Genomic DNA, 24,416 nt, shown 5'->3' with positions numbered 1-24,416 from the left:
TATACTCCCGAATGAGAGCTTGTTGTCGTAAATGCGGGGGGAGTGTCAGGGCATTTATTAATCCCATGTTTGGCTCTGGGACTAATTACCCTGGTTTAATTAGAGGAGATGAATCGAGGCTTATTCCTTGTTGCAATATTCTGAAAAAGAAACGCGGAGAAAAGTTTCTAATAAAACTCATTTATTTGTTATAAAGAAAATAAAACACCTCACTAACTAAGAAAAGTTAATTGCTACATTTTTGAAAGTTATTCTTGCTGGCTATCTCAGCCGGACCTTGCTGGAAAGAGAACAAAGGAAAGAGTGTGTGAAGCAAGTGAAGGAATGTGGGTGGATGGACATGCGTAGTAGCTTTTGATAACAATTCATGGCAAGGTACGGAAAGTCTGATAGTCCAGAAATGATGAGTTCAGCTGGCAAATAAAATAACGCAGTGACAGGGAGTATGTGACTAAGAACTGGTAACCAGTAACTAGGTGTAGATTTTATGCACCCAGTAATTAGCCTCATCATATGGTTAAGTTGAACATCAGTAAGTCCTGTATGTGAGCTGTTTATCCATACAGGTGCACAGTATTCCGCTGCAGAGTAGCAAAGCCCGAGGGCTGCACATTGGAGAGTTGGGGCTGAAGCTCCCCAAGTTGTTCCGCATAGTTTTTGTAGGATGTTATTTCTGCTGTTAACCTTGGCAGCCATATTCTGGATATGTTTCTTAAAGGATAGGGTCCTGTCTAAGGTGACCCCCAGGTATTTTGGTGTTGCCTCGTATGGAAGCAGTTTGTTATTTAGGTATACATTGAGTTCTCTTTTTGTCAATTTGTTGTTGAGGTGAAAACATGATGTAACTGTTTTACTTACACTTGGGATTAACCTCCATTGGTGGAAGTATGTGCTCAAAGTTGTAAGGTCGGCTGTAAGTACGCCTTCTGTAGCTTCGATGTCCTTGTGGCTATATGCTAATGCCAGGTCATCAGCATAAGAGAACTTTTTTGATATCGTGAGTGGTATATCAGAAATGTATAGATTAAATAGAGATGGAGCCAGCACGGAGCCCTGAGGGAGTCCGTTATTCAGGTGTCCTTGCTTACTGATTTTGTCACCCATGATGACTTGGAAGGTCCTTGCTGAAAGCATGTTATTTATTAGGCGGCCCATAGTCCTACAGGGGACAGCGTGGAGGAATTTCTTTAATAGGCCCTCCCTCCATACTGTGTCGTATGCTGCTGTGAGATCCACAAATACAACAGATGTTTTCAATTTATTCTGATAGCTGCTTTCAATATGGCTTGTAAGACTAAGTACCTGATCAACACAGCTCCGATAAGATCTAAACCCAGCCTGTTCAATCGGTATTTGTTCGTTAATTTTCTGTCCAATTATTATATTAATTATATTATATTTATTATTATATTATATTATATTATATTATATTATATTATATTATATTATATTATATTATATTATATTATATTATATTATATTATATTATATTATATTATATTATATTATATTATATTTTATATTATATTATATTATTATATTTATTATGGATTATAATAAGCAAAAGCATAATTGTCTGCCTTCCCAAATCCTATGCCTTACATGTAACTAACCTCCATAGCCATGGAACTTAAAAATATTAAATTGTTTTCCTGTAAGCAAGATACTGTTTCAAGGGATCTCTGGTTCAGATAGCAACAATAACATCTCCAAACAAAAACCATTCCACTACTTCTCTGCTGTTCCTCAGATTTAATTGTTAAATGAATGGGGGTATTAACAACCAGGAAAAAAAATCTTTGAATTTGGAGTCTTTGGGAAGCAGATTGTCCTATTAGATAACAGGTAGTTGAAAAACATACAGCAAACACATTGGTCACTAGAAGAGAGAATGCTAGCTATCATGGGCTGGAAAGCGCCTAAATTTTGTATTATTCAGAACTCGAACAGAAATTAAAATAGACTGAAGATAGAGAAGCTAAAATTTTATTTATTTATTTATTTAGTAAATTCATATGTCGTCCATTCACCCAATGTTTATGTAGTGTGTGATAATGTCCTTCTGCATATTACTATTTCATATAAACAAATACTTTTTATCATATTTCTGTCTACCACCACTTCTTGCTTAGCCAAGTTTGAGTCAGTTTAGGATCTTTGCCCTCTATAGGCAAATACACTGACTGCATTTTACCCCATTGCAAGAAGAATGGGTCAGTCATGATGTCCCTGTATTGAAATGAAAACTTCTGTGAGAAAATCCCAACATGCAATGCAAAATAAATCCTTAGTAACACCACACCTGGAATACTGGATCCAGTTTTGGTCACCACATTACAAAAAAGATGTTGAGACTTAGGAAAAAGTGCAGAGAAGAGCAACTAAAGGCCTGGAGATTAAAACAGATGAAGAACGGTTGCAGGAATTGGGTATGGCTAGTCTGGAGAAGAGAATGACTAGGGGTGATATGATAGGAGTATTCCAGAATTTGAGGGGCTGCCACAAAGAAGAGTCAACTTATTTTCCAAAACACCAGAAGCTGTGTCCAAATCCTGTCCAAATCCTGTTCAGAAAGACCATGACACACTACAGCACCACAACACTAAGAAAAGCAGAAGAGAAACGGCTGTTCGACGCCTTTCTCCCTAATGGCTATCCCAAAAACTTCATATTCTGACACACACCACCCAAATCACAACATAACACACAACCAACCACCATGCAGAAACTAACCCTACTGTACACCAAAGGAGTGTTGGAAATGACAGCCAGAATCCGCCAACTCCTAGGAATAACAATAGCCCACAAATCCACAGCCACACTCCACCAGGTATTATCCAGAACCAAATACAGAAGGATGAAAGAAACAATGTAATCTACAAAATCAACTGTAACAATTGAAACCAATTCTACCTAGGACAATCATCAAATCAATTAAAAACCAGGACCCACGAACACTACCTGGCAGTCAAACGCCACGATCCCAAATCCTTAATCTCTACCCACACTGACACCAAACAGCACCAGTTCGATTGGAGCACAAAGATCATTGGCCACGCTACCACCCGCCACGCTTGTGAGTTCATTGAAGTCTGGCACTCCACAAGCAATTCCATCAACAGACACATTGACCTACAACCAGCCTACGAACCCCTCAGAATCCAATCTACCACACAGCCAACCAGAGACAGCATCGACCCTCAACCAACCCATGCAACACCCCCCCCACCAGCAGTTCACCTCCCAATGACCCTGACTTGATGTAATCTTATCACAAGACCCATCACAAGACATAGCTGGCCCATCACAAGATCTCACTCGACACACCTGAAGCCCTTATAAACAGAAGAACACCAACACTGACATGCCCTAAACTCTGCTGAAGATGTTACATAGCCTGGTAACGAAATGTTCAGAAACTAACCCACAAGCTTGGAGAAATCTATCTGTATTCTCTCGTGGCAATTGATCACCCCCAAGAAATTTGTCCTGGATTTCTTTATTGCTATACAATTTCTTAATTAAAAAGTATTGAGCAAGATGCTTCAGACTGTGATGGTAATCCAATATCAGTCTCACTTCTACTGTAGAAAAAGCTAAAATACAGGTGGGAGTGCTTTGAACATTATCTTTAGTTTTTATAAAAAAGAAGGGATATAAATCTAACAAAGGTTTAGATCCTTTACAGTACAGTATGGAAAGAAGCCATTTGATTCCTGGACCAACGATTCCTGAACTGTTTAATTCCCACATAAAAGTTTAATTTCTACATGAAATAATGGAGATTGCAATTGAGCACCTTCTGTATGCCAAATCAAAACAAAAAAGAATGCATTGGTGATTCTTTCCTGGTAATTCAGGAAATGCTGAATTTGCAGGAGGAGAACCATTTTAGTCTGTAGATGTCAATAATCAGAAATGGTCTGGTAATATAGATAGTCCTTGGCCTACAATCATTCATTTAGTGACCATTTGAAGTTACAACAGCACTGAAAAAAGTGATTTATGACTGTTTTTCACATGACTGTTGTGGCATGCCCATGGTCATGTGATTAAAATTTACACACTTGGCAACTGACTCATATTTATGATGGTTGCAGTGTCCCAGGGTAATGTGATCCCCTTTTGCAACCTGAGAAGCAAAGTCAATGGGGAAGCTAGGTTCACTTAACTGGGTTATTAACTTGACAATTCCTTAACTGGAATTGTGGCAAGAAAGATTGTAAAATGGGGCAAAACTCACTTAGGAACAGAAATTTTGGGCTCAATTTTGGTCGTAGGTTGAGGACTACCTGTAGTTTTTAAGACTAACAATTTTGTAAAGATTTTGTAAACTACCTCAGTTTTCCTCCCTGCCTCAGCATATTTAAATCTGATATCAATTAGGCCCTCCCATATGTGTTGATTAAATTGTAGCTCACAATAGCTTATGCCTTGCAGTACATTGGTTATCTTATAAGGTCTTTCTGAAGTGCTAAATGCTACCGTTGAACTTCTAATCAGTTGGGAATAAAATATTTGAAAATCTGTAAATGGCTCTATGTACTGTTTTGAATCCTAAAAGTTCATTTTTTTTTCATTTAATATTATACCTCAATAGTTAAGGCGTGTTAAGTACTGTATAAGAAATGAGACTTGCATAATGCATACAGCAATGAGACACTCTGCATTCTTTTTCAACAGTAAGTTTCCACCAAGTCTTCATGGTCTGGTGATTTCCGAGGCTCATCAGGATGAAATAGCCAGGGGATTCCTAATGTCACTGGATTCTCTCCTCCTGCCGTTACTTTCCTTTAGGCCTTTTGTAGAAGTCGTGTTAAGTAAAACTTTAGGTAGGTTTAAAAGTCCTGAATATGCTCCAGTATTTTAACTTGTCACAAAGGAATATTACTATATATACAAAGGCTCTTTTCCTTATTTGTGTCTTGTAAAATATAGACTCACTGCAACAGTATTGCGTGCATTTTCAAATCTAATGTTGACATAATCTGCTTAATTCAACTTTTTTTTTATTTTCTTCTAGCTAATGGGATTTTCAGACAAAAATAAAGTAAGAAATATGTTAGCTGCATCTGATTTCTTTACTTTTATAGATATATCATAGCTCAAGCATGAGTAATCAAGATTGGTTCTAACTCTTCAAACTGCTAATTAGAACTGAGATTAACGACCAAAGCAGGAAAGAAAGAAAAATACAGTTTAAACTTATGAATAGCAAATATTTTTAAAATATAGTTTTCCTAGTAAGATAGTTTAGGTTGTCATTACAAATTTCAGTTCCATGCACTATCAAGATATAAATTCTAGTATTTTTAGGGCTGTACATTTTTGTGGATTAGTTAGACTTGACAAACTTGAGAAGGCAATACAAATTATGTATTTATTTTGTTATTTATTTAATCAAAATGTGTTTGCTGTCTATTTTTCCAAATTCCAAACTTCAGCTCTCTCTCCTGAGCTGCATTTTCCACAGTGTCAGCTTCTTCTTTCTCTAATGGAGATGTTACCATCCCAGCCCCAGGATGTGCAGGCCCTGTGGAACAGAGGAAGTCAGCTCCCAGAAGAGATTCCCAGGTGCTTTCTACTGCCATGAATCTGTGTTGGCATGTGTGGTTGTATTTGAGCCTGATTATTCTCTGCTGATAAGCCAAGACCTTGACACATCCTGAACTTACTTTATGAAAACAGATTATATTGTTCTAGTGAAGGAAATGTAGTATTTGGTTTTAATGAAGCAAGTGAAATTCAACATTGAGTTTTAAATTAGTCTGTTTACGATATTAATGATGACATACTAACTTATATTTGACTTATATAATTGGTGTCATCCTTCAGTTTGTTTTTTTCCAGAAATCTAGTGATTAATAATATGCTTCAGTCTCTATTTGTTTTAGTGATGTGTGAGGACGAGTACCAAGGAACTTTGTAGAGCATGAACTCTTCTGTTCTGTTTCCTCACAGGTTGCCCTTGTTTGCAGCCTTATTGCTTAGTCTTCAGCAGTGCCCTAGTGAGCTCTCCCTTCCTGTCTTCTTGCAAAGAGCAACAGAGACAGAACAAGCTGAGGGCCCTCTCACCTTTTACCACTATGTTTGCATCCACTTGTGTACCTTTATAACTTCCCTCTCAGTTTCACATTTCCATTTACTGGTAAGGAATATTGCAACTCTTAACTTGAAGAGTTTTTAAACTTTAAAATCAGGCATTTATTTTGGGAGATTTGGATAGATCATGCTTCACTAATGTGGATTATACTAGTACATCAATAACTGATTTAAAAATAAAAGAAATGCACACAATATATTATCATTATTAAAATTGAGCTCTTATTAGCTTCACCTTTCAGTACATTGTTGCTCTTTCCTCCATCCATTTCCCCACATGCACGCTCGCTCACTTTGCTCACGCGTGGCCTAAAAAAACAGCAATTATATACAACGGGATAGCGCCAGGGCAGGTGGGCTGGCCCAGCCACTGGTCGGAACTGCCGGTTCACCCAAACCGGTCTGAACCGGCAGCAGCCCACCTCTGCTTTCTCCCTAATGGAATCATGATTTCTTAATGCAACAATTATTATGTATAATTTCAAAATACGCTCAAAGCTGCTAGTCAGATCCTAAAGTATTTTTCTGTAGTTCTATTCAGCTGGGAGTCTGCCTTTTCTCTTTACTGCCTATGGGATGATAATTAAAAAACCAACTTTTGATTTCTCTGTGTCTGTTTGTTATCTGTTTAATGTTTAGGAATCTTTCCTGCTGGAAACTCTATTAGGTCCAAATATGATCATGGCTCTCCTAGCTATGGATGTCTGGTGCTTCCTTGCCCGGTAAGATCAAAGGTGTGCTGAAGGATGAGGGGCTACAACAAAGGGTGACACAAGAGCTGCTTATCTACTTATCCCTTACATTACAGTTATTCCATTTTTTTCCATTCAGGGTAAAAATGCGCTTGCTTAGAACTAAATGAAAATTTGAATTCAGATGTTCCCATTGAAAGATCATTCCAGAGTAATAGTGATTGACTGGTCATGGATTTATATACTAATCTTGCTGTCTTTCTCATCTTCTAGGTATGGAACAGAAGACCTATGTGCACACCATGCATTTATAATAGCACACGTGGTAAGTGGCATTTGGTTTTCTTATAAAAAGCTAATTTGAACTAAGCAGAAATAGTAAAGTCAGGCAAAGAACAATGTAAAGTTTAAATGGTTTAATTCCAGAGTTTTTGATACCTTGGAAAGTGTTATTTTATAATAATAGGGAAATGCTAATTTCTCCCCTCCTTTGCCTGACTTGCTTATACACAAAATGCTAAATGCTGCTTTTGTAATTTAGAAAAACAGGAGTAAAAGAAAAAATAGTCAAATTGATTACTGCATTGGTGATGATGGGCACATATCTAAACTGAGTGCTTTCAGATTACTTAAAGCTGTATTCCTGGCCAAGCCAGTGTTTCTCTTGGGGCTCTTTCCCTGAAATGTTGGGACTTGGGTGAAATTCTTTTGGAGTGCTCAGTTGTGATTAATTTTGGTAAGCATTTTTTAAAAATGTGTTTTGTATTTTTACTTAAGTTGTCGGGACCTTTACTAAACCATTTCTTGTTTTTTGTGTGCTTTGATATTAAACTTCTGAATAAGAAGAAACTCTTCTTATGAAAGCAAAATAAGTGCATTTGAAGAGATTGATTTGGTCAGTTAGGCTAGATAGTCTTTATGGCAGAAATTTTGCATTTCTGATGACGAATTTATAAATGTTGAGATAAATATGATGATGGATTAATTGTTGCCTAAAATTAGGCCAATCTGTGCATAGGTGCAGATCCTGGGAATTCAGATAAAGTTGATTAAATATTGTTTCGTTTAAAAACCATCTGTTTTGTGTTCAAATTTAGGTAAAAGCTTGTCCTGCTGAATGTTATCAAGTCTCTTTCCTAGGGGTGCTATTACGACGTTTGCTCTTTCTGATGGCCCCAGATCACCAGGCAAGTCTCACCTGCGTCAGCTTATAAATATTGAGCTATCCTTCTTCATTGTGAATATCAACTCACTAGCTAATATGAATCAGGTTTTTTTGTTTGTTTGCAATGAATGGTAAAATACCGTGTTTCCCCAAAAATAAGACCCTGTCTTATATTTTTTTGAAGCCCGAAATAAGGGCTTGGCCTTATTTTCGGGGGGGGGGGTCTTATTATTTTGGGGCACAATTTGTGGGTGGCAGGTGGGGAGGGGGAGAAGGCTTAAAGGCCCAGTGCGGCACTTCCCCTAGCCTGCCCGCCCGCGCTCTCCTTCGACCGCCCTTCTCCAAGCTCTCCGCGCAGCCTCCCCTCCCCTTGAGCCAAACCGGCCAAGAGGCGCGCACAAATTCGCTCATAGCAGCGAGCCAAACCCGTCCAGAGCCTCACCACTTTCGGTCGCTGCCTCCCTGGCCTGAGGCTCCTGCAGTGCACCCTTTCGCTTAGGGAGGACATGCCCTTTTCTGGCTGGTTGCTGCTTTCAATAAATGTCACAGCGGTTTCCCTCTCTCTCTCTCTCTCTTTCTCTTTCTCTCTCTCTTTCTCTTTCTCTTTCTCTTTCTCTTTCTCTTTCTCTTTCTCTTTCTCTCTCCCTCTCTCTCTCTCTCTCTCTCTCTCTCTCTCTCTCACACACACACACACACACACACACACACACACACACACACACACACACCGTTCTTTCTTTGGGATCACAACACAGATGCCCCTTCCAGAATTGCAAGGCTGAAGGCTTCGGATGGAGCATTTTGGGGATGCGATCCCAAGTACGGAAAGATCGGCAGGAAAAGGGGGAGGAGGCCGGCAGCTGGGGAGGGGCTCTGGATATCTAGGCCGAGTTGCACAGCTCTCGCTGGCTTAGCTGATCAGCAGGCAGCAATTAAGGGGCTGAACCTCCAGGAGGTGACTGGGGAAGGGAAAGGCTGCCTTCTGTGCTGGCCATGCCCACCCCTTGACTAGGGCTTATTTTCGGGGGAGGGCGCATATTTATGCCCACCCCAAAAATCAGGCTTGGTCTTATTTTCGGGACATGTCCTATTTTTTGGGAAACACGGTATACTTGCTCATTATTGCAGGACACTTTATTTCTGATGATTAATTATAACATGGAATGAAAAAGGAAGATTTTCTTTTCCCTTAATTTGACTATCAATTACTTTTCCACCTGGTATGAAATATTTAAGATGGCTAGAAATACCTTTCAATGTTCTTCATTGTGGCCTCTGTGTTTCTATCATGTGCCTTTTGTGGCTGCTCATGATATAATTTAGAATATCTTAGAGCAGGGTAGACAGCAGCCAATAGGCTTCTGTGCATTCCCAGGGCTCCTGTCATAAATATTACTGAAATTAATGTCACAATTCCCGTCATTTGAAGACAACCAATAAATGGAAATTATTGTATAAGTCCCCAAATAGGTTTTGCATAACTTAAAAATCAGAGCCCTTCCCACAAAACAAAACAAAAACACTCTTCTGAAAACTAGGCAGAAGCCTCTTTGGCTTTCTGTATTTAGTAAACAGCTTATAAATGATGATAGCCTAAAAGTGACATTGGTAGCTTGTGATAGGGTCTTGCTTGTATTTGTATGAGAAGAGGAATAGTTGAATGTAATTCCAAAAAAATCACTGTGGAAAGGTTGTTAAAATTGCATTCCTCAGAGCATCTAACTGACTGAAGATTTCTTTTCAGCCTTTTCTTTTAGTGTTAAAAGTATAAATATATTTTAGAGTTATTGCTGTGGGTGGAAGACAGCTATATTCTGGATAGAAGAGTAAATTGTTGAATTTTTTCCACTTTCATGCAGCGTTTATCCCATGCTTTTTTTTTTTCATTTCTTTATAGATAAAATTCACCCAAAAGTTTCTTCCAAAAGATTCTGAGAACTTACTACTGTGGCAACACCTTTCTCTCCAGGCTCTGTTACCATTACATAGACATCAGGTTGCTCATGAACTTTTTGTGGCAGGACTTGTGCGATGTCAGGAGTGGCTGAATAGTGAAAAGTCATTGAATGAACTTCCACAAATAGTAAGAAAAAGTGTGAATCGAAGGATTCTTTTTATGAATTAAAAACTCATGGGGGTTGTTTTGTCTTCCTTAGTTCCCATCTTTTCTGAGAATCTTGCACATATAGACAGATAGACCAATATCCTGTGGTTTTTCATAATACGGGATTTAATGATTCCTGGCTTTATAAAGAAGAGTGGCCTGACTGTATCCAGCACCATCTACTGCAGTGAATCTCCATGAAGGATGGAAAGTTCTGAATTACAAAGCTATTACTTGAAAGAGAGCGCAGTTAGTTATTTTCCTCCTCCTTGTGATTGCAGAGAAAACCAGAGCGTACAGAAATAGCTTCTGCTGCTTTTAGAGAACCGAATATTCCAACAAAAACCCAACATAATTGATTTACCTTAATTTTGGTTTTATAGCCTCTGAACTTCTCTTTAAATTCTTGTACTAAAGCACTGCTGTAGGCATTTAATCTTGGAAGATAATTTCATTAGAACTCCATACTGGAGGAGTTGTTCTGTTGCAAGATGATTCTTACATTATTTCTATCTTCTTACAATTCTTCCCTTGGTTCCTAGAACATGGCTCTCTCAGCCTTGCTGTCTATGTGCCAGAGTGCTAGGGAGACCCTGAAGGAGGAAGAGCAAGCAGCACTGATGGGAGCTCTTGGCCAGATTGCAGTCCATCTGTCAGCTACACAGGTAAAGAATGTTAATTTCAGCTGCATTTGCTTGACTTCTTTAGATATAATGAGGGAGATATAAAATATTTTTGCTAGTGAAATGGAAATCGTATTCCATCTTATTCCTGCTTTTTGTTTTAATACCTGGAGTTCTACCTCATTGTAATAGCTTCCCAGGACAAATCAAACATCACATCATATAAAATGTGATTGCAATATCTGTTGTTTGCCAGAAGAAAAATGTTCTGTGTAGTCCCAATTTATCTTTGGCAAAATGACCGTTTTCAATGGCATGGTTTTTTTCTCCATTTTCTATGAAATAAGTGTATTAAGCCTCTCTCCTTTTATCACTACCATGTTCCCTGAAATCTTAGAAGCCAATGGAGAATAATTTTTTAAACTGTATCCTCTTATTTAAAAGGTAGTTTAATTCATAATTCAATATTCAAGAAGGGTACCTACTCTGTAAGTTTTAAAATATGGATTTTAATAAGCCAAGTAGTTGATCAATAATAAAACTGACTGCTGCAACAAAGAAATTATGTATCTCTTCCTGACGTTAATATTAGCAACTGCATGTGTAGTTCCAGAATCTTGTTTAAACAGAGAAATGGGAGCTTGGGGTGACACAAAATGTTACTTCTATCAATTAAGATATCCAGTCTAGCCTGTTTCCAGCAGACGTTTTGCTTGACACTTCAGCTTCTCCAGCTGTTCATTGAAAGATTAGAACCACAGTTGCTAATTCAGGTAAGAAAAGATTTGGTGGGTGGTAGGCTTGATTTAGATGCACAATTGACTAATGTACTGCTTTTCAAAGCTAGTTTTAGTTAAATATACATAATGTATAAATAAATAATCTGGGGTTATATCAATTGTGGGAATATGAAAATGCCACATTCCTGCCATTCTTTATCAAATTGTGGAAAGTCTGGTAACGAATAAGCCAAACTACTTCATGCTTCCCAAAGTTCGTTAATTTCCCTGTTCAGTGAATAACTCCAAATTAAAACATCTGAGACAAATGACAGCTAGCCTACATTTGAACACAATCAGTAAAGTTGAGCCCTCTATTTCTGGTAACTGGTTCTGCTATCAAAACACTCTCACTGTTAGAAAGGTCTTTCTGACTTGCCATCAGAATCTTCTGTCTTCTAATTTTTAAAAAAGTTTTTTCTATGACCCACTCTCTAGAACAAGAAAAAACATGTCTTTACTTTCTTCTGTGTAACATCTTTTCTGGTATTTGAATTCTGCTATCTTCCTCCATGTTTTCTTAAGGCTAAAAATACAATTACAATTTCACAATTACCATCACCGTCCTATTTCTATCATTTGTTTATTAAATCTTAATTTTTCATATGTCACAAATGTGGCTGTACTTTTCTTGCTTAATGAGAGTGCAGGATTTGCTTAATGATGGCAATCAGAACTGCCAGAATTGCTGTTGGTAACCGGTGTAGCCCCATGACATTGTACTTTAGAACCGTGCCATTAATGATGGAAATTCGATAATGAAATTGCTGTCGTTAACAGAGGACCACCTATAATTTTGTTCCATTTTAATTTAGGCTCACATTTTGGATGGGTATAGTGTTACAATATATTGATGACATTGAATTCTCTTTCTGTGTTAGCATAAAATCAGTACAAATCAAACAATAACATATGTGTGAGAGTGTGATATTCACAAAACAAGATAGGACTATTGCAGTTCTGAGAGAAAGTATAAACTCAGTCCAAAATGAGCTGCTACTTACATAAATGAGTTTTTCAGAATGCTTCAGCACTCATTTTTTATTTTACTGAATATTATATGCAATAGTGTCTTCATGAGCTAAAGGTAAGCAGTTTATCTTATAAAAAGGAAGAAAGGATAAATGAGCAAATTGAATATTGATCATAAAAAGCAGCATCAAAAATTATTCAGTATAATTTATTTTCTGCAATTTTTCTTGTTTGATACTTATTTTCTCCATAGATACTTTCACTACAAACTTCCCTTTTGCAATTGAATTCCCCTGATCATGTTGTGATTGCAGTGTTAGATTTTCTTTCTTCAGTGGGAAGACCTATTATTCCTCCAGATTTCCAGGTAAATAAAGAGAACTGTCATTCTGTTCTCTCTTTTCTGTATGTATTTTCTTTGATGTAATCTTTGGAACAATTATAGAAGAAGCCCTCCCTGGACCCGGCTGTATTAGCGAACTATCGTCCAGTCTCCAACCTTCGCTTTGTTGCGAAGGTTGTTGAGAGTGTGGTGGCGCGACAACTTCCCCAGTACCTGGATGAAGCTGTCTATCTAGATCCGTTCCAGTCGGGCTTCAGGCCGGGGTACAGCACGGAAACGGCATTGGTCGCATTGGTTGATGATCTCTGGAGGACTCGGGACAGGGGCTGTTCCTCTGTCCTGGTCCTATTAGACCTCTTAGTGGCTTTTGATACCATCGACCATGGTATGCTGCGACGATTGGAGGGGTTGGGAGTGGGGGGTACCGTTTTGCGGTGGTTCTCCTCCTTCCTCTCCGACCGTATGCAATTTGTGTTGGCAGGGGGACAGAGGTCGACCTCGAGGTGCCTTGTTTGTGGGGTGCCGCAAGGGTCAGTCCTCTCGCTCCTTCTGTTCAACATTTATGTGAAGCCGCTGGGTGAGATCATCCGTGGTTTCGGGGTGAAGTTCCACCAGTACGCTGACGACACCCAGCTGTACATCTCCACCCCGGACCATCCCAATGATGCCCTTGACGTGATGTCCCGGTGCCTGGAGGCCATGCGGATCTGGATGGGGAGAAACAAGCTCAGACTCAACCCTTCCAAGACCGAGTGGCTGTGGCTCCCAGCGTCCCGGTATAGTCACCTGGTTCCATTGCTGACTATTGGGGGCGAGATCTTGGCCCCCTCAGAGAGGGCTCGCAACTTGGGTATTCTCCTGGATGCACGGCTGACTTTGGAAGATCATATGACGGCCGTGGCCAGGGGAGCTTTTTATCAGATTCGCCTGATACACCAGTTGTGTCCCTTTCTGGACCGGGATGCCCTGCGCACGGTCACTCATGCCCTCGTCATGTCCTGTTTGGACTACTGTAATGCTCTCTACATGGGGCTCCCCTTGAAGAGCACTCGGAGGCCCCAACTGGTCCAGAATGCGGCTGCGTGGGTGATTATGGGGGCGACATGGCGCACCCATGTAACGCCTCTCCTGCGCGAGCTGCACTGGCTCCCGGTGGTCTTCCGGGTGCGATTCAAGGTGTTGGTTACCACCTTTAAAGTGCTCCATGGCTTAGGATCGGGGTATATACGAGATCACCTTCTGCCGCTGATAGCCTCTCACTGGCCAATACGCTCCCACAGAGGGGGGCTCCTCAGGGTGCCGTCGGCCAAACAATGTCAACTGGCGACACCCGGGGGAGAGCCTTCTCTGTGGGGGCACCAGCCCTCTGGAATGAGCTGCCCCTAGAGGTTCATATGATCCCCAACCTGCATACCTTTTGCCGCGCCCTGAAAACTCTTTTATTCCAACAAGCCGGGCTGGCCTAATAGGAATTTTTAAATTGGGTGTTTGTTAGTTTTTAATTTTGTGGGCCAAATTTTATATATTTGTTTTTTAAATTGTTCTTAAATTTTGTGGTTTATATGTATAGAATGTTTATATGTATAGGTATAGAAGTTCAATAAAATCTAAATCTAAATCTAGAGTAAAAATAAGGAATAGCGGTTGAGATGTTACTTTTCAGCACTGGCTCCTGAATACTGTATTAATACAAAGAGGAATAATGATTGTAGTCTAAACATGCAGATCTACATTTAGATAAAATGTCCTAAAGCTGAGAAATGTTGTTGACAGGAGGCAGAATTCTCTCTCAGTCTTCAATAACCAATATAGAGGCCAGTGGAGAGGGAAAGTGTGCTACTATTTACAGATAACCAGTCTGTCCTCTACATCAAAGACATGTATTAAGATATTATGAGCTATTATAATTATTGAAGTTACAGAACTGTAGGTGACATTCAAATTAACTCTCCTGTCTAGTTGGTAATGATAAGATAATTGTTTCAAGTCAAGCCAAAGTTTCGGTAGATCTTTACATAGAAAGCCATGGACAAACCAGTTGTTCTGATAGAATATGAAGATGAAGAGGCCAATTTATTTTACTGGCAATACTTAACTAACAAGAAGTTTGAATGAAATGAGAGTGCTTGCCTTGGCTTAGTCCATAATAGCAAAGACAAATCTTAATAGTGTGAAAAGGAAGCAATTTACTTGATGTTAATAGGAAATATTTCTGCAGATACCTATAACCCAGAACTATAGAGAACTCTACAACCTTAAATATCTTATCTCAGATCAGTATATCAAAATGCATATCTGCTCAACATCAAAAGCATATGACAGAGTGATCATGCAAGACATTTGTGATGCAGTGACATTGTGGAGAACAAAAATAAACTGAGTCAAAATCAGGAATTCTTTCTCAGATAGATGTTTTGTTTCATTACGTACAGGGATTATTGCCTGCTTTTTTACAAGAATTCCTATAGGTGTCTGAAACTATCTTTGTCGCAATAATGAAAATCATAGTTTGAATTGATACATTCTGAGTTGTTGACACAGTTATCTCTTTGGAATAAGAGCTACAGGTTCATACTAACCTATCTCCCTATTTCTCCCCAACCCCCCTTCCCCAAAATGTAGACAGGTTCTTTCAATCTTTCAGAAGTTACAACCATTTTTCCCCACCAAAAGATTTAAAAACCAGCTATCCATTTTGATGGAATTTGGATTAGAATAAAAATCTGATTAGTAAATCACATAACAACTTGAAATAATTCAAGTTTCTTACAAATGTATCAAAATAAGCAAGATTGGGTAAATCTCAAGTACAGATTTGGCAGTGAGGACTGTGTTTGTTTGGTTTTTCTCTCTTCAAGTACTGGAAAATTGATAGTGTTAGGTCACAAAAAACATACTATAATTTAGAGTGTTTCACTTAATGGGGTGGAAATTATTTTTTTCCAATTTTTTTCAGTGAGGAGTTCTAAAATACATGTTTTTATACCAAGATTTCAAATCTGCTTTTATTTTTGCAATTGTACAATGTTTAGCTTGGTATGGTAAATCCATGCCTGATTATATACTCCACAAAAGACTCCTGTAACCCAAATACTGTTAACTTTCATCTTCTCAAAATTACACCTTGTGCTACAAAAATTCAAAGTTTTTTTCTGCATGAAACTTATCTAGCTAAGTAAAAAATAAAGCATGCAATCATAAACTAACATAAATAAGCAATTATCTGAGTTACAAAAATGTTTAAGTGAGTTTCATCAAGCCTTGCTTTGATTTGTACTTGTGTTTCTCATGTGTATACACTCTGCTTGCTGCCTCTGGGACCTGTTTCAGACATCTCTCTATTGATTGGGCATGACAGGGCCATTGTGGTACTTGCATTGGTTCATCAATGAACTTCTTTATTGCTGCTACAGTCAGTTTGCACATCAAAGGTGGCTCATATACACCTTTAGACCAGTCAATCAGCTCCATCAAAGTAGATACTCTGGTGTTGATTAAAGGCGTTTTTCTTGCACATACAGCAAAATCTCCCAGCGCATCATTATCTTCAATAAAAGCTCTGTCTAGCATAGTATGAAGAAGAAAAATAACAGCTCAAAAAAACCCAGCATGGCTGCATAAAGAACTCTCTGACAAATTGAAACACAAAAACGCCAAGTATAAAAAGTGGAAAGGGGCAGAATATCAGCAAATATTCCACGCCTGCAAAGATGAAGTGAGGAAAGTTAAGGCTCACAATGAACAAAGACTTGCAACAAAAGTAAAAAATAACCAAAAAAAGCTTCTTCCAACATGTTAAAAACAAGAAAAAAGTCAAGGAAACAATTGGTCCATTGCTGGGAGAAAGTGACAAGAAGGTGACAAGCAACAGGGAGAAAGCAGAACTACTTAACTTGTTTTTTGCATTTGTCTTTACACAAAGGGAAAAAACAGTCCAACCTACCAAAAATAGCACCACAAAAACAGACAAGTTAAAATAGGGAAGAAAATGGTAAGTGAGCACTTGTCTACCCTAGAAAAGTTCAAATCACCAGGACCAGATGGATTACACCCTAAGATTCTGAAGGAATTGGGAGACGAGATTTCAGAACCACTGAACTATATCTTTCAAAGATCCTGGAGCCCCGAGGAACTGCCAGAGGACTGAAAAGAGCTGATGTAGTTCCCATTTTCAAAAAAGGAAAAAACAAATAGATCCAGGAAACTACAGACCTATCAGCCTGACCTCAATACCAGGGAAGATTCTGGAAAAGATACTCAAGCAACAAATCAGCAAACACCTAGAAGCAAACAAAGTAATAACCAAAAGCCAACATGGATTTGTCAAAAACAGATCATGCCAAGACTAATCTTAATGCATTCTTTGACAAAGTGTCAGAATTAGTGGACCAGAGGAATGCTGTCGATATAATTTACTTGGACTTCAGTAAGGGATTTGATAAATTTAAATTTAAATTTGTGAACCGGCCAAATACTCTGTTCAAAGAAAATACATGGTATGTTTGTGTGTGTTTCTAATTATTGCTATTTATTCCTATTTGTTCTCTTTTATTCTTTAAAGTTTAACAATTCATTCTTTATCTTATATCTTTAGGGCTTTCTTCCCTTTCATCTTTTTTATTGTACAACAATCTTTCTCCTCAAACCTACCACCTCTGTCTTTTCTTTCCTTCTTACTTTCTCTTCCCCCCCTCTTCTTCTCCTCCCTACTTCCACTTTCTTTCTCCTTCTCCTCCTCTCTTCCTCCCTCTCTTACCCTCACTCCTACTCTAATTTCCCTTCCCTTCCTTCATCCCTCTCTATTGCTGTATCCTTTTATGCCTATGGACTACTCAGAGGACTGTAAAAGTTATTTTTGACTGGTCCTCGCACTTTTGACCAGTCCTCGAACTTACGACTGTCCTCACAATTTACTTTTTTGCCCTATCTTGTCACCATGGTGAAGAGAAGCAGTTGTGAAATGAGTGACACGGTTGTTAAGAATGCTAGAATGGGCATAAATGATGACCAGTCATAAGTGCGAAGACTGGTCAAAAGTGCGAGGACCTGTCAGAAATCACTTTTTTCAGCCCTCTGGGTAGTCCTTTTGTGCACAGGGACTACTCAGAGGGCTGAAAAAGTTATTTTTGACTGGTCCTCGCACTTTTGACCAGTCCTCGAATTTACGACTGTCCTCACATTTTACGTTTTTTGCCCTATCTTATACCATGTTGAAGAGAAGTAGTTGTGAAATGAGCGACATGGTTGTTAAGAATGCTGCACAGGCATAAATGTGAGGATGGTCATAAGTGTGAGGACCAGTCAAAAGTCCGAGGACCTGTCAGAAATGACTTTTTTCAGCCCTCTGAGTAGTCCCTATACACATAGCCATGGCCACCTGGTCACATGACTTCCAAGCCACGCCCACAAAACAAGCCACGCCCACAGAACCGGTAGTAAAAAAATTTAGAACGCACCCCTGGTTGGGGGTCACCACAACATGAGGAACTGTATTAAAGGGTCGCGGCATTAGGAAGGTTGAGAACCACTGGTATAGTCCTTAATGGAACTGCATCTACATGGAGGGAAGTATGCAGTGGGGTACCCCAAGACTCTGTTTTAGGCCCAGTACTCTTCAACATCTTCATCAGTGATTTGGACGAAGAGATAGATGGGGAACTCATCAAATTTGCAAATGACACCAAGCTAGCAGGAATAGGCAACACTCCAGAAGATAGGCTAGGAAGATAAGATACAGAAGGATCTTGACAGACTTGGGTGCTATCTAACAAAATGAAATTCAATGGTGAAAAAAGTAATGTTCTACATTTAAGCAAGAAAAACAAAATACACAGATATAGTATATGTGGTACCTTGCTCAATAGTAGTATCTGTGAGAGGGATCTTGGAGTCCTAGTGGACAATCATTTAAATATGAGCCAGCTGCCAAAAAAAGCCAACACAGTTCTAGGCTGCATAAACAGAGGGATAGAATCAAGGTCACGTGAAGTGTTAATACCATTTTATAATACCTTGGGAAAGCCACACTTGGAATACTGCATCTAGTTTTGGTCACCACAATGTAAGAAGGATGTTGAGACGCTAGAAAGAGTGCAGAGAAGAGTAGCAAAGATGATTAGAGGACTGGAGGCTAAGACATACAAAGAACAATTGCTGGTACTGGGTATGTCTAGTCTGATGAAAAGAAGGACTAGGGGTGATATGATAGCAGTGTTCCAATATCTCAGGGGCTGCCACAAAGAAGGAGTTAAGCTATTCTCCAAAGCACCTGAGGGTAGGACATGAAGCAATGGTTGGAAACTAATCAAGGAGGGAAGCAACTTAGAACTAAAGAAATTTCCTGACAATTAGAACAATTAATCAGTGGAACAACTTGCTTCCAGAAGTTGTAAATGCTCCAACACTGGAAGTTTTTAAGAAGAGATTGGATACCCATTTGTCTGAGGTGGTGTAGGGTTTCCTACCTAAGCAGGGGGTTGACTAGAAGACCTCCAAGGTACCTTCCAACTCTGTTGTTCTGTTCTGTTCTGTTCTGTTCTGTTCTATTCTATTCTATTCTATTCTATTCTATTCTATTCTATTCTATTCTATTCTATTCTATTCTATTCTATTCTCCTCAAGTCAATGATCATTTGCACACCAGCTTTCCTCTTGAATGGCATCTGAACACAAGAGTGGATTATCATTTCACTGAAAGCATACCATACTGAGCGTTGCATGGTTGGCAAAACAGCATCTACTACAGCCTTCTTTGCAGTCTGACTTGCTGCAGCTGGAACAATACATGACGTCGGCCTTCAATCCAGGAATGTTTTACTTTGATGTTGAATCAGCAAGGGTAGTACACACCAATTATGTATACCACTATCATTCTTAACTTTTGGAGAGTTTGGCCTTTAAAGCCATGTTTTGAAGCCCATATTCGACAAAGCCTATTTGCAGTTGTCAATCTGCATGAATGGCTTACGGGACCAAGCCAAACTTCCCAGATCTGTGGGAAGTTCTCCTGTCCATATTGCCTGTGTGATCCTATATCCATACACTTGATCAGTAGAGAGATCCTTTACAACACTGTCGCTCAGTGAAATGAGAGGCTCACCAATTGAAACTCTGGTGAATGAAGGAACAATGTCAAGTTCCGTTGTGGTGTATAGCATGTTGCCAATTTTACCTGCCCATTTGTTGTTAGACAAGGTCTTCCCATCCAATTTTGTGATTAAGTGTCATAGAGGTAACTTATTCGTGTGGAATGGACACACCAACCAGATAACCTCCGGTCAAGCTTCCTGTTTTGAGCCATTCTCTGGAATGAAATAATAAAGATATCTTCCACCCAGCTCACTGCGCACAGATTAATGTTCTTCTTTGATGGTACTGGGGAATTGGTGGTTGAATTGTTTGCTTTCAGCATAACTTTAGTTGCATCAATATGGCCATCAAAGAAGATGCATTCTATTTCGCTCTTCATACAGAGATCATCAAATTCTTGATCTAGAGACTTCATAATTTTTTCCTGGGCTCTCTTGACTGTATTGTGGTCAACTACAAGTCTCTTGTCTTCTTTGGTGATTAAGCCAGCATCTATGAATGCAGCAGTGGCACGTAGATCAACACCATATTAAATAATTAATGCTCTGCATAGCATCATTTGTTATTTCTAATCTACTGTTTTTTGAAGTTGAGGACATGTGTGTTTGGTCTAAGGCTTCATAACTTCCATCACATTCATCTTCCTCATCATTCATCTGTCTGTCCTTCATTTTCATCATAAGAGATAATTATTTCATTTGTCAGTATCGGAATGTCTGGAATACTTCTCTGCTTATATTTAATGAGCCTCTGTCTCTCATCACCTTGCTGCTTTTGCCTTTTCACTGGTCGTTTCTCCTTGGGACATCTGGCAACCAATCTGATGCAATCCAAAAGAACCAATCTGGCCTCTCTTTAACAAAAACAAGTTCCTTCAATGGTATCTTCATCTCCTTAGGGCAGATACAGTTAACGTGAGCTTCTTTTTTGCAGCCAGCAGGGCAGGGCAGCCGAATTTGGCACACAGAACAATTTGACATTTACAGTTGAGAATGTTAAACAGTTTGTCAAGTTTCACAGTGAAAGTCTCTTTGACCTCTAGCTTTCCTCTGCCAAGAGATATGTTTTTGGTTTGATCCTAGCTCTCTTGGATCTTGTTCAAGATTGTCACTCATGAATTAACAACAGGGGTCACAAAAGAATTGTTCACTTGTTCCCACTTTTCAAGCACTTTTGGATATATGTCTCTTGCAAGACTGGCTGCTGGGTAGTTTGTAGCATCATCACTAGTTTGTTTTCTTAATAGCAGGCCATATCTGTTGTGGCTCCGATCACCGAGCCTGTGTTATCAGCAGGAGAGGACTCCGAGAGTGAAGGAGAGGAGTTGGCAAGGCCTCCCTCTCCAGGACCATCCTCTCTGGCAATGCCTCCGGTGTCCTCCGAAGGCCAAGAGATAGGCCCGGGGCCAAGCACTTCCACGCAGCCGCAGGTGGACAGTAATGATGATGATGATGAGTCTTGGCTGGACCCTCGACAGCGTCACAGAGATAAGCGCGCGCAGCAGAGGAAGAGGCGTGCTAGGGATTAGGCTGAGTCACTGGACCACACCCCACAGGGTATAAAAGGGAGTGTGGTGGCCGTTCAAGCTCTGTGACCAGCAAAAACATATTGAATAAACCTCTCTGCATTGCTGGACTTTTTGAATATTCTTTTATCTTTTGTGTGTTGGCTTTGAAAAAACATTCCTTTCGTAAGTAAAAGACACTTGGCAGCCAGCCACTGGGTTGCTGCCAATTCTGCTCTTAGAGAAAACTTTGTCGGCTGGTTTATTTCATTATTGACTGTCTGTGGATGTGCGTGTGTGAGACGGGGACAGAACAATATCTGAGAATGTCTCACAGTGTTGGGAGTTCAGATGGCAACAAGTCTCTGTCCGTCCCCATTAGGTTGCTCATATGAGTGAATGTTCCCAGTCTTGTTCTTTTTTTAGAAGCCAATACAGATCAGTTATCACACTCAAGGGAAACGAGGTCAGCAATATTAACGCTCTCAGGCAAAATAATATTTAATAAAAAGAGAAAGACGGCTAAACCTGTGAAATTAAACCAAAAAATGTTTAAAAGTTATATTTATGTAGTTATTTACCAAGCACATCTAAATTATATTAAAGTAACCTAAAATCTTTACCAGACATGTCATAACTTTTGAGCATCCCTAATGTTTGGAAATTGAAAGTTGAAAAATTTGACATGCCCTAAATATGGCCATAGTTTTTTCATAGGAGCAGAAATTTGATGAAGACACCTATCTGGGCTTGATTCTAAATTTATTTTAAACTAACAGTCACTAATATGTGAGATATTTCCATTTCTTTACTGCCCTGATGAATATAATTTGTTGGTATATGTCAGTGGTGTCAAACTCAAGGCCCGGCTGGCAGGATACGTAGATCTGGCCTGTGAGGCCGCCCTGGAAACAGTGAAGGATCAGCCCGTGGTCCTTCTGCCAGCAAAAACGGAACTTGGGAGGGCTTCATGCGGCCCTCCCGAGCTCTGTTTCCGCTGGTAGAGGGTTGCAGGAGGCCATCACAGCCAAAAATGAAGCTCGGGAGCCTGTTTTCGCTGGCAGAGCACTTGGGCCATCATAGGCTCCCCCAACATGAGTGATGTCGAGCTGGCCATGCCCACCCTGGCCACAGCCACCCCGGCCGCCCAAAGTCAAACAACCCTGATGCAGCCCTCGATGAAATTGAGTTTGACACCCCTGGTATACATGAATACATTTTAACAGCTGCAATATGTTATTGCAAGTTAGTTAGTTTGTTCTGGAGGGAGTGAAATGCCATTTGTTATTTGTTATTAGCAATCACTGTTGTGATTTAATTTTAGGGCTGTAGATGAATCATATAGGTCCATCTCTGTAGTTACTACTTTAATGTAGAGCTGTAAATCAAACTAATTGTATTATTCACTTGTTAGGTTCAATTTCTGTCCAGTTTGTCCTGTTTGTTTGGTTCTTTACTGGCTAACAATAGCTGGCTAATACAACAGCATGCCATAGAATCATTCACTCAATTTGCAGAGGTAAGTCCAATTGTGTTTTTCAAGTTTTAGATAGTCCAAGTTAAGTTGTTTCAGATTGTTGCAAGTAACTAACTCATGATGAAGTCCATTTTTGAAGCAGAACCTGTCCTTTAGAGGATTGATCTGTAATGGAATTTGGAGAAATTAGAAGCAACAGAAACATTTGCCTTGCCCAAAGTACAAATTCAAAATTTCTGCATCTACCACAGTTTTGGGAAAAGGTAGAATCATATTTCATAACCAGAAGTTTGGAGAAAGTGAGGAAACCATAGAGGAAAGCTGGATTTTTGCCTTTGCCTTACAAATTTTATTTAAACAATAAGTAGTCTTCTTTTTTCTACAATCCTTTTTTGCATGACAGAATATAGGGAGGGGAACAGCAGGCTGATTATTAGCAATATAATTGTTAGGAAGATTTAACTTTAGCGAGATCAACATCCTTGAATTGCTTATCATACTCATGACTGAGTTTTATTATAGCAGATCATATTTGCTTAGTAAGTCATGGTTCTGGAGAAATGGAAATCTTAAACTATGAGCTGTTGAGGACAAGAAAATATGTGAAGAAGTTGTATAGTGTTTCTATTTCTTTTGAAATATTCTGGTTGTAATGTTTATTGTTTTCATAAGATAATTAGTTTCAATATGGAAAAAATAAGGGAATATGAACAGAGCAGAATCACTTTTAGTATTAAATTTACTGCAACCTAAGTTTCTCTAGTGCTGAATACATTCAGTATTTAGTAGATATTCTTTGATGCTGCTTGATTGTTACACCTAATAAACCAACTAGTTATCTAAACTTTCCTTACTTTCTTGTTTTGTTTTTGTATTAAGGGAACAAGCCATGAACCAATACTTCAGAAATGTTTGAACTCTGTTGAAATCAAAACCAAAGTTGTTGACTTTCTCTCCAAGGTATACAAGAAAATATAAAAGTGACTGCAATCCTAGTGTCAAACCTACTTTTAAACTCAAGTTTCATTAATAAGTGTGCATACTATATCATTTTAAAACACACTGTTCTTGCAGAACAGATAAGAATTTATATGGGCCTTGAAACATAATCTAGAACATGGGTGTCAAACTCGATTGTGTCATGTGACTTCACTTGATGTATCATGACTTTTTGCGGAACCGGGGTGGGCGTGGCCTGTGCATGATGCATCCGGTCTGTGGGCCACCAGTTTGACATCCCTGATCTAGAACTTTGGCTAGAGAAGTCACAAGGCCCAATGCATTGCAGAATCCTGCTGAGTGAGATCACAAGATTTCTGATTTGTTTTCCTATATAGTACACATTTCAGTACCCAAAGCAATGGTTCCTTTACAGCCTGTGTATAGCTATCCACATTTATTTTAAATATTTATATTGTACAAGTAATCCTTATTTAGTGACCACAATTGGCACCAACACCCCAGTTGTTAAGTGATGTGGTTGTTAAGTGGAAAATCTTATGATTGTGCTTTCAAATTTACTTTGGCTTTCCTTTTTCCCTACTCTATTCTTTGGAATGCTCACTC

General features: G+C 39.2%; 1 protein-coding gene across 9 annotated transcripts in view; it reads left to right on the top strand.

Annotated features, from left to right (window-relative positions):
* Nucleotides 1-24,416, top strand: part of FIRRM (FIGNL1 interacting regulator of recombination and mitosis) — a 78,083-nt gene that overhangs the window by 24,092 nt on the left and 29,575 nt on the right. For all 9 annotated transcript variants that reach the window (XM_087890181.1, XM_087890180.1, XM_087890182.1 and 6 more), the window contains 12 exons: nt 4,684-4,832; nt 5,445-5,574; nt 5,962-6,148; nt 6,742-6,824; nt 7,068-7,119; nt 7,892-7,981; nt 9,857-10,042; nt 10,606-10,728; nt 11,364-11,459; nt 12,691-12,804; nt 22,788-22,892; nt 23,730-23,810. In XM_087890181.1, the coding sequence (XP_087746307.1) occupies nt 4,684-4,832; nt 5,445-5,574; nt 5,962-6,148; nt 6,742-6,824; nt 7,068-7,119; nt 7,892-7,981; nt 9,857-10,042; nt 10,606-10,728; nt 11,364-11,459; nt 12,691-12,804; nt 22,788-22,892; nt 23,730-23,810 (1,396 nt within the window). The remainder of the gene's footprint in view (nt 1-4,683; nt 4,833-5,444; nt 5,575-5,961; nt 6,149-6,741; nt 6,825-7,067; nt 7,120-7,891; nt 7,982-9,856; nt 10,043-10,605; nt 10,729-11,363; nt 11,460-12,690; nt 12,805-22,787; nt 22,893-23,729; nt 23,811-24,416) is intronic.

Source organism: Pantherophis guttatus, chromosome 3 (assembly GCF_059756535.1).
Source record: "Pantherophis guttatus breed Tessera chromosome 3, ASM5975653v1, whole genome shotgun sequence".
Taxonomy (NCBI): domain Eukaryota; kingdom Metazoa; phylum Chordata; class Lepidosauria; order Squamata; family Colubridae; genus Pantherophis; species Pantherophis guttatus.
The sequence above is the reverse complement of the archived record's forward strand: the minus strand, read 5'-3'. Positions and strand labels throughout refer to the sequence as shown.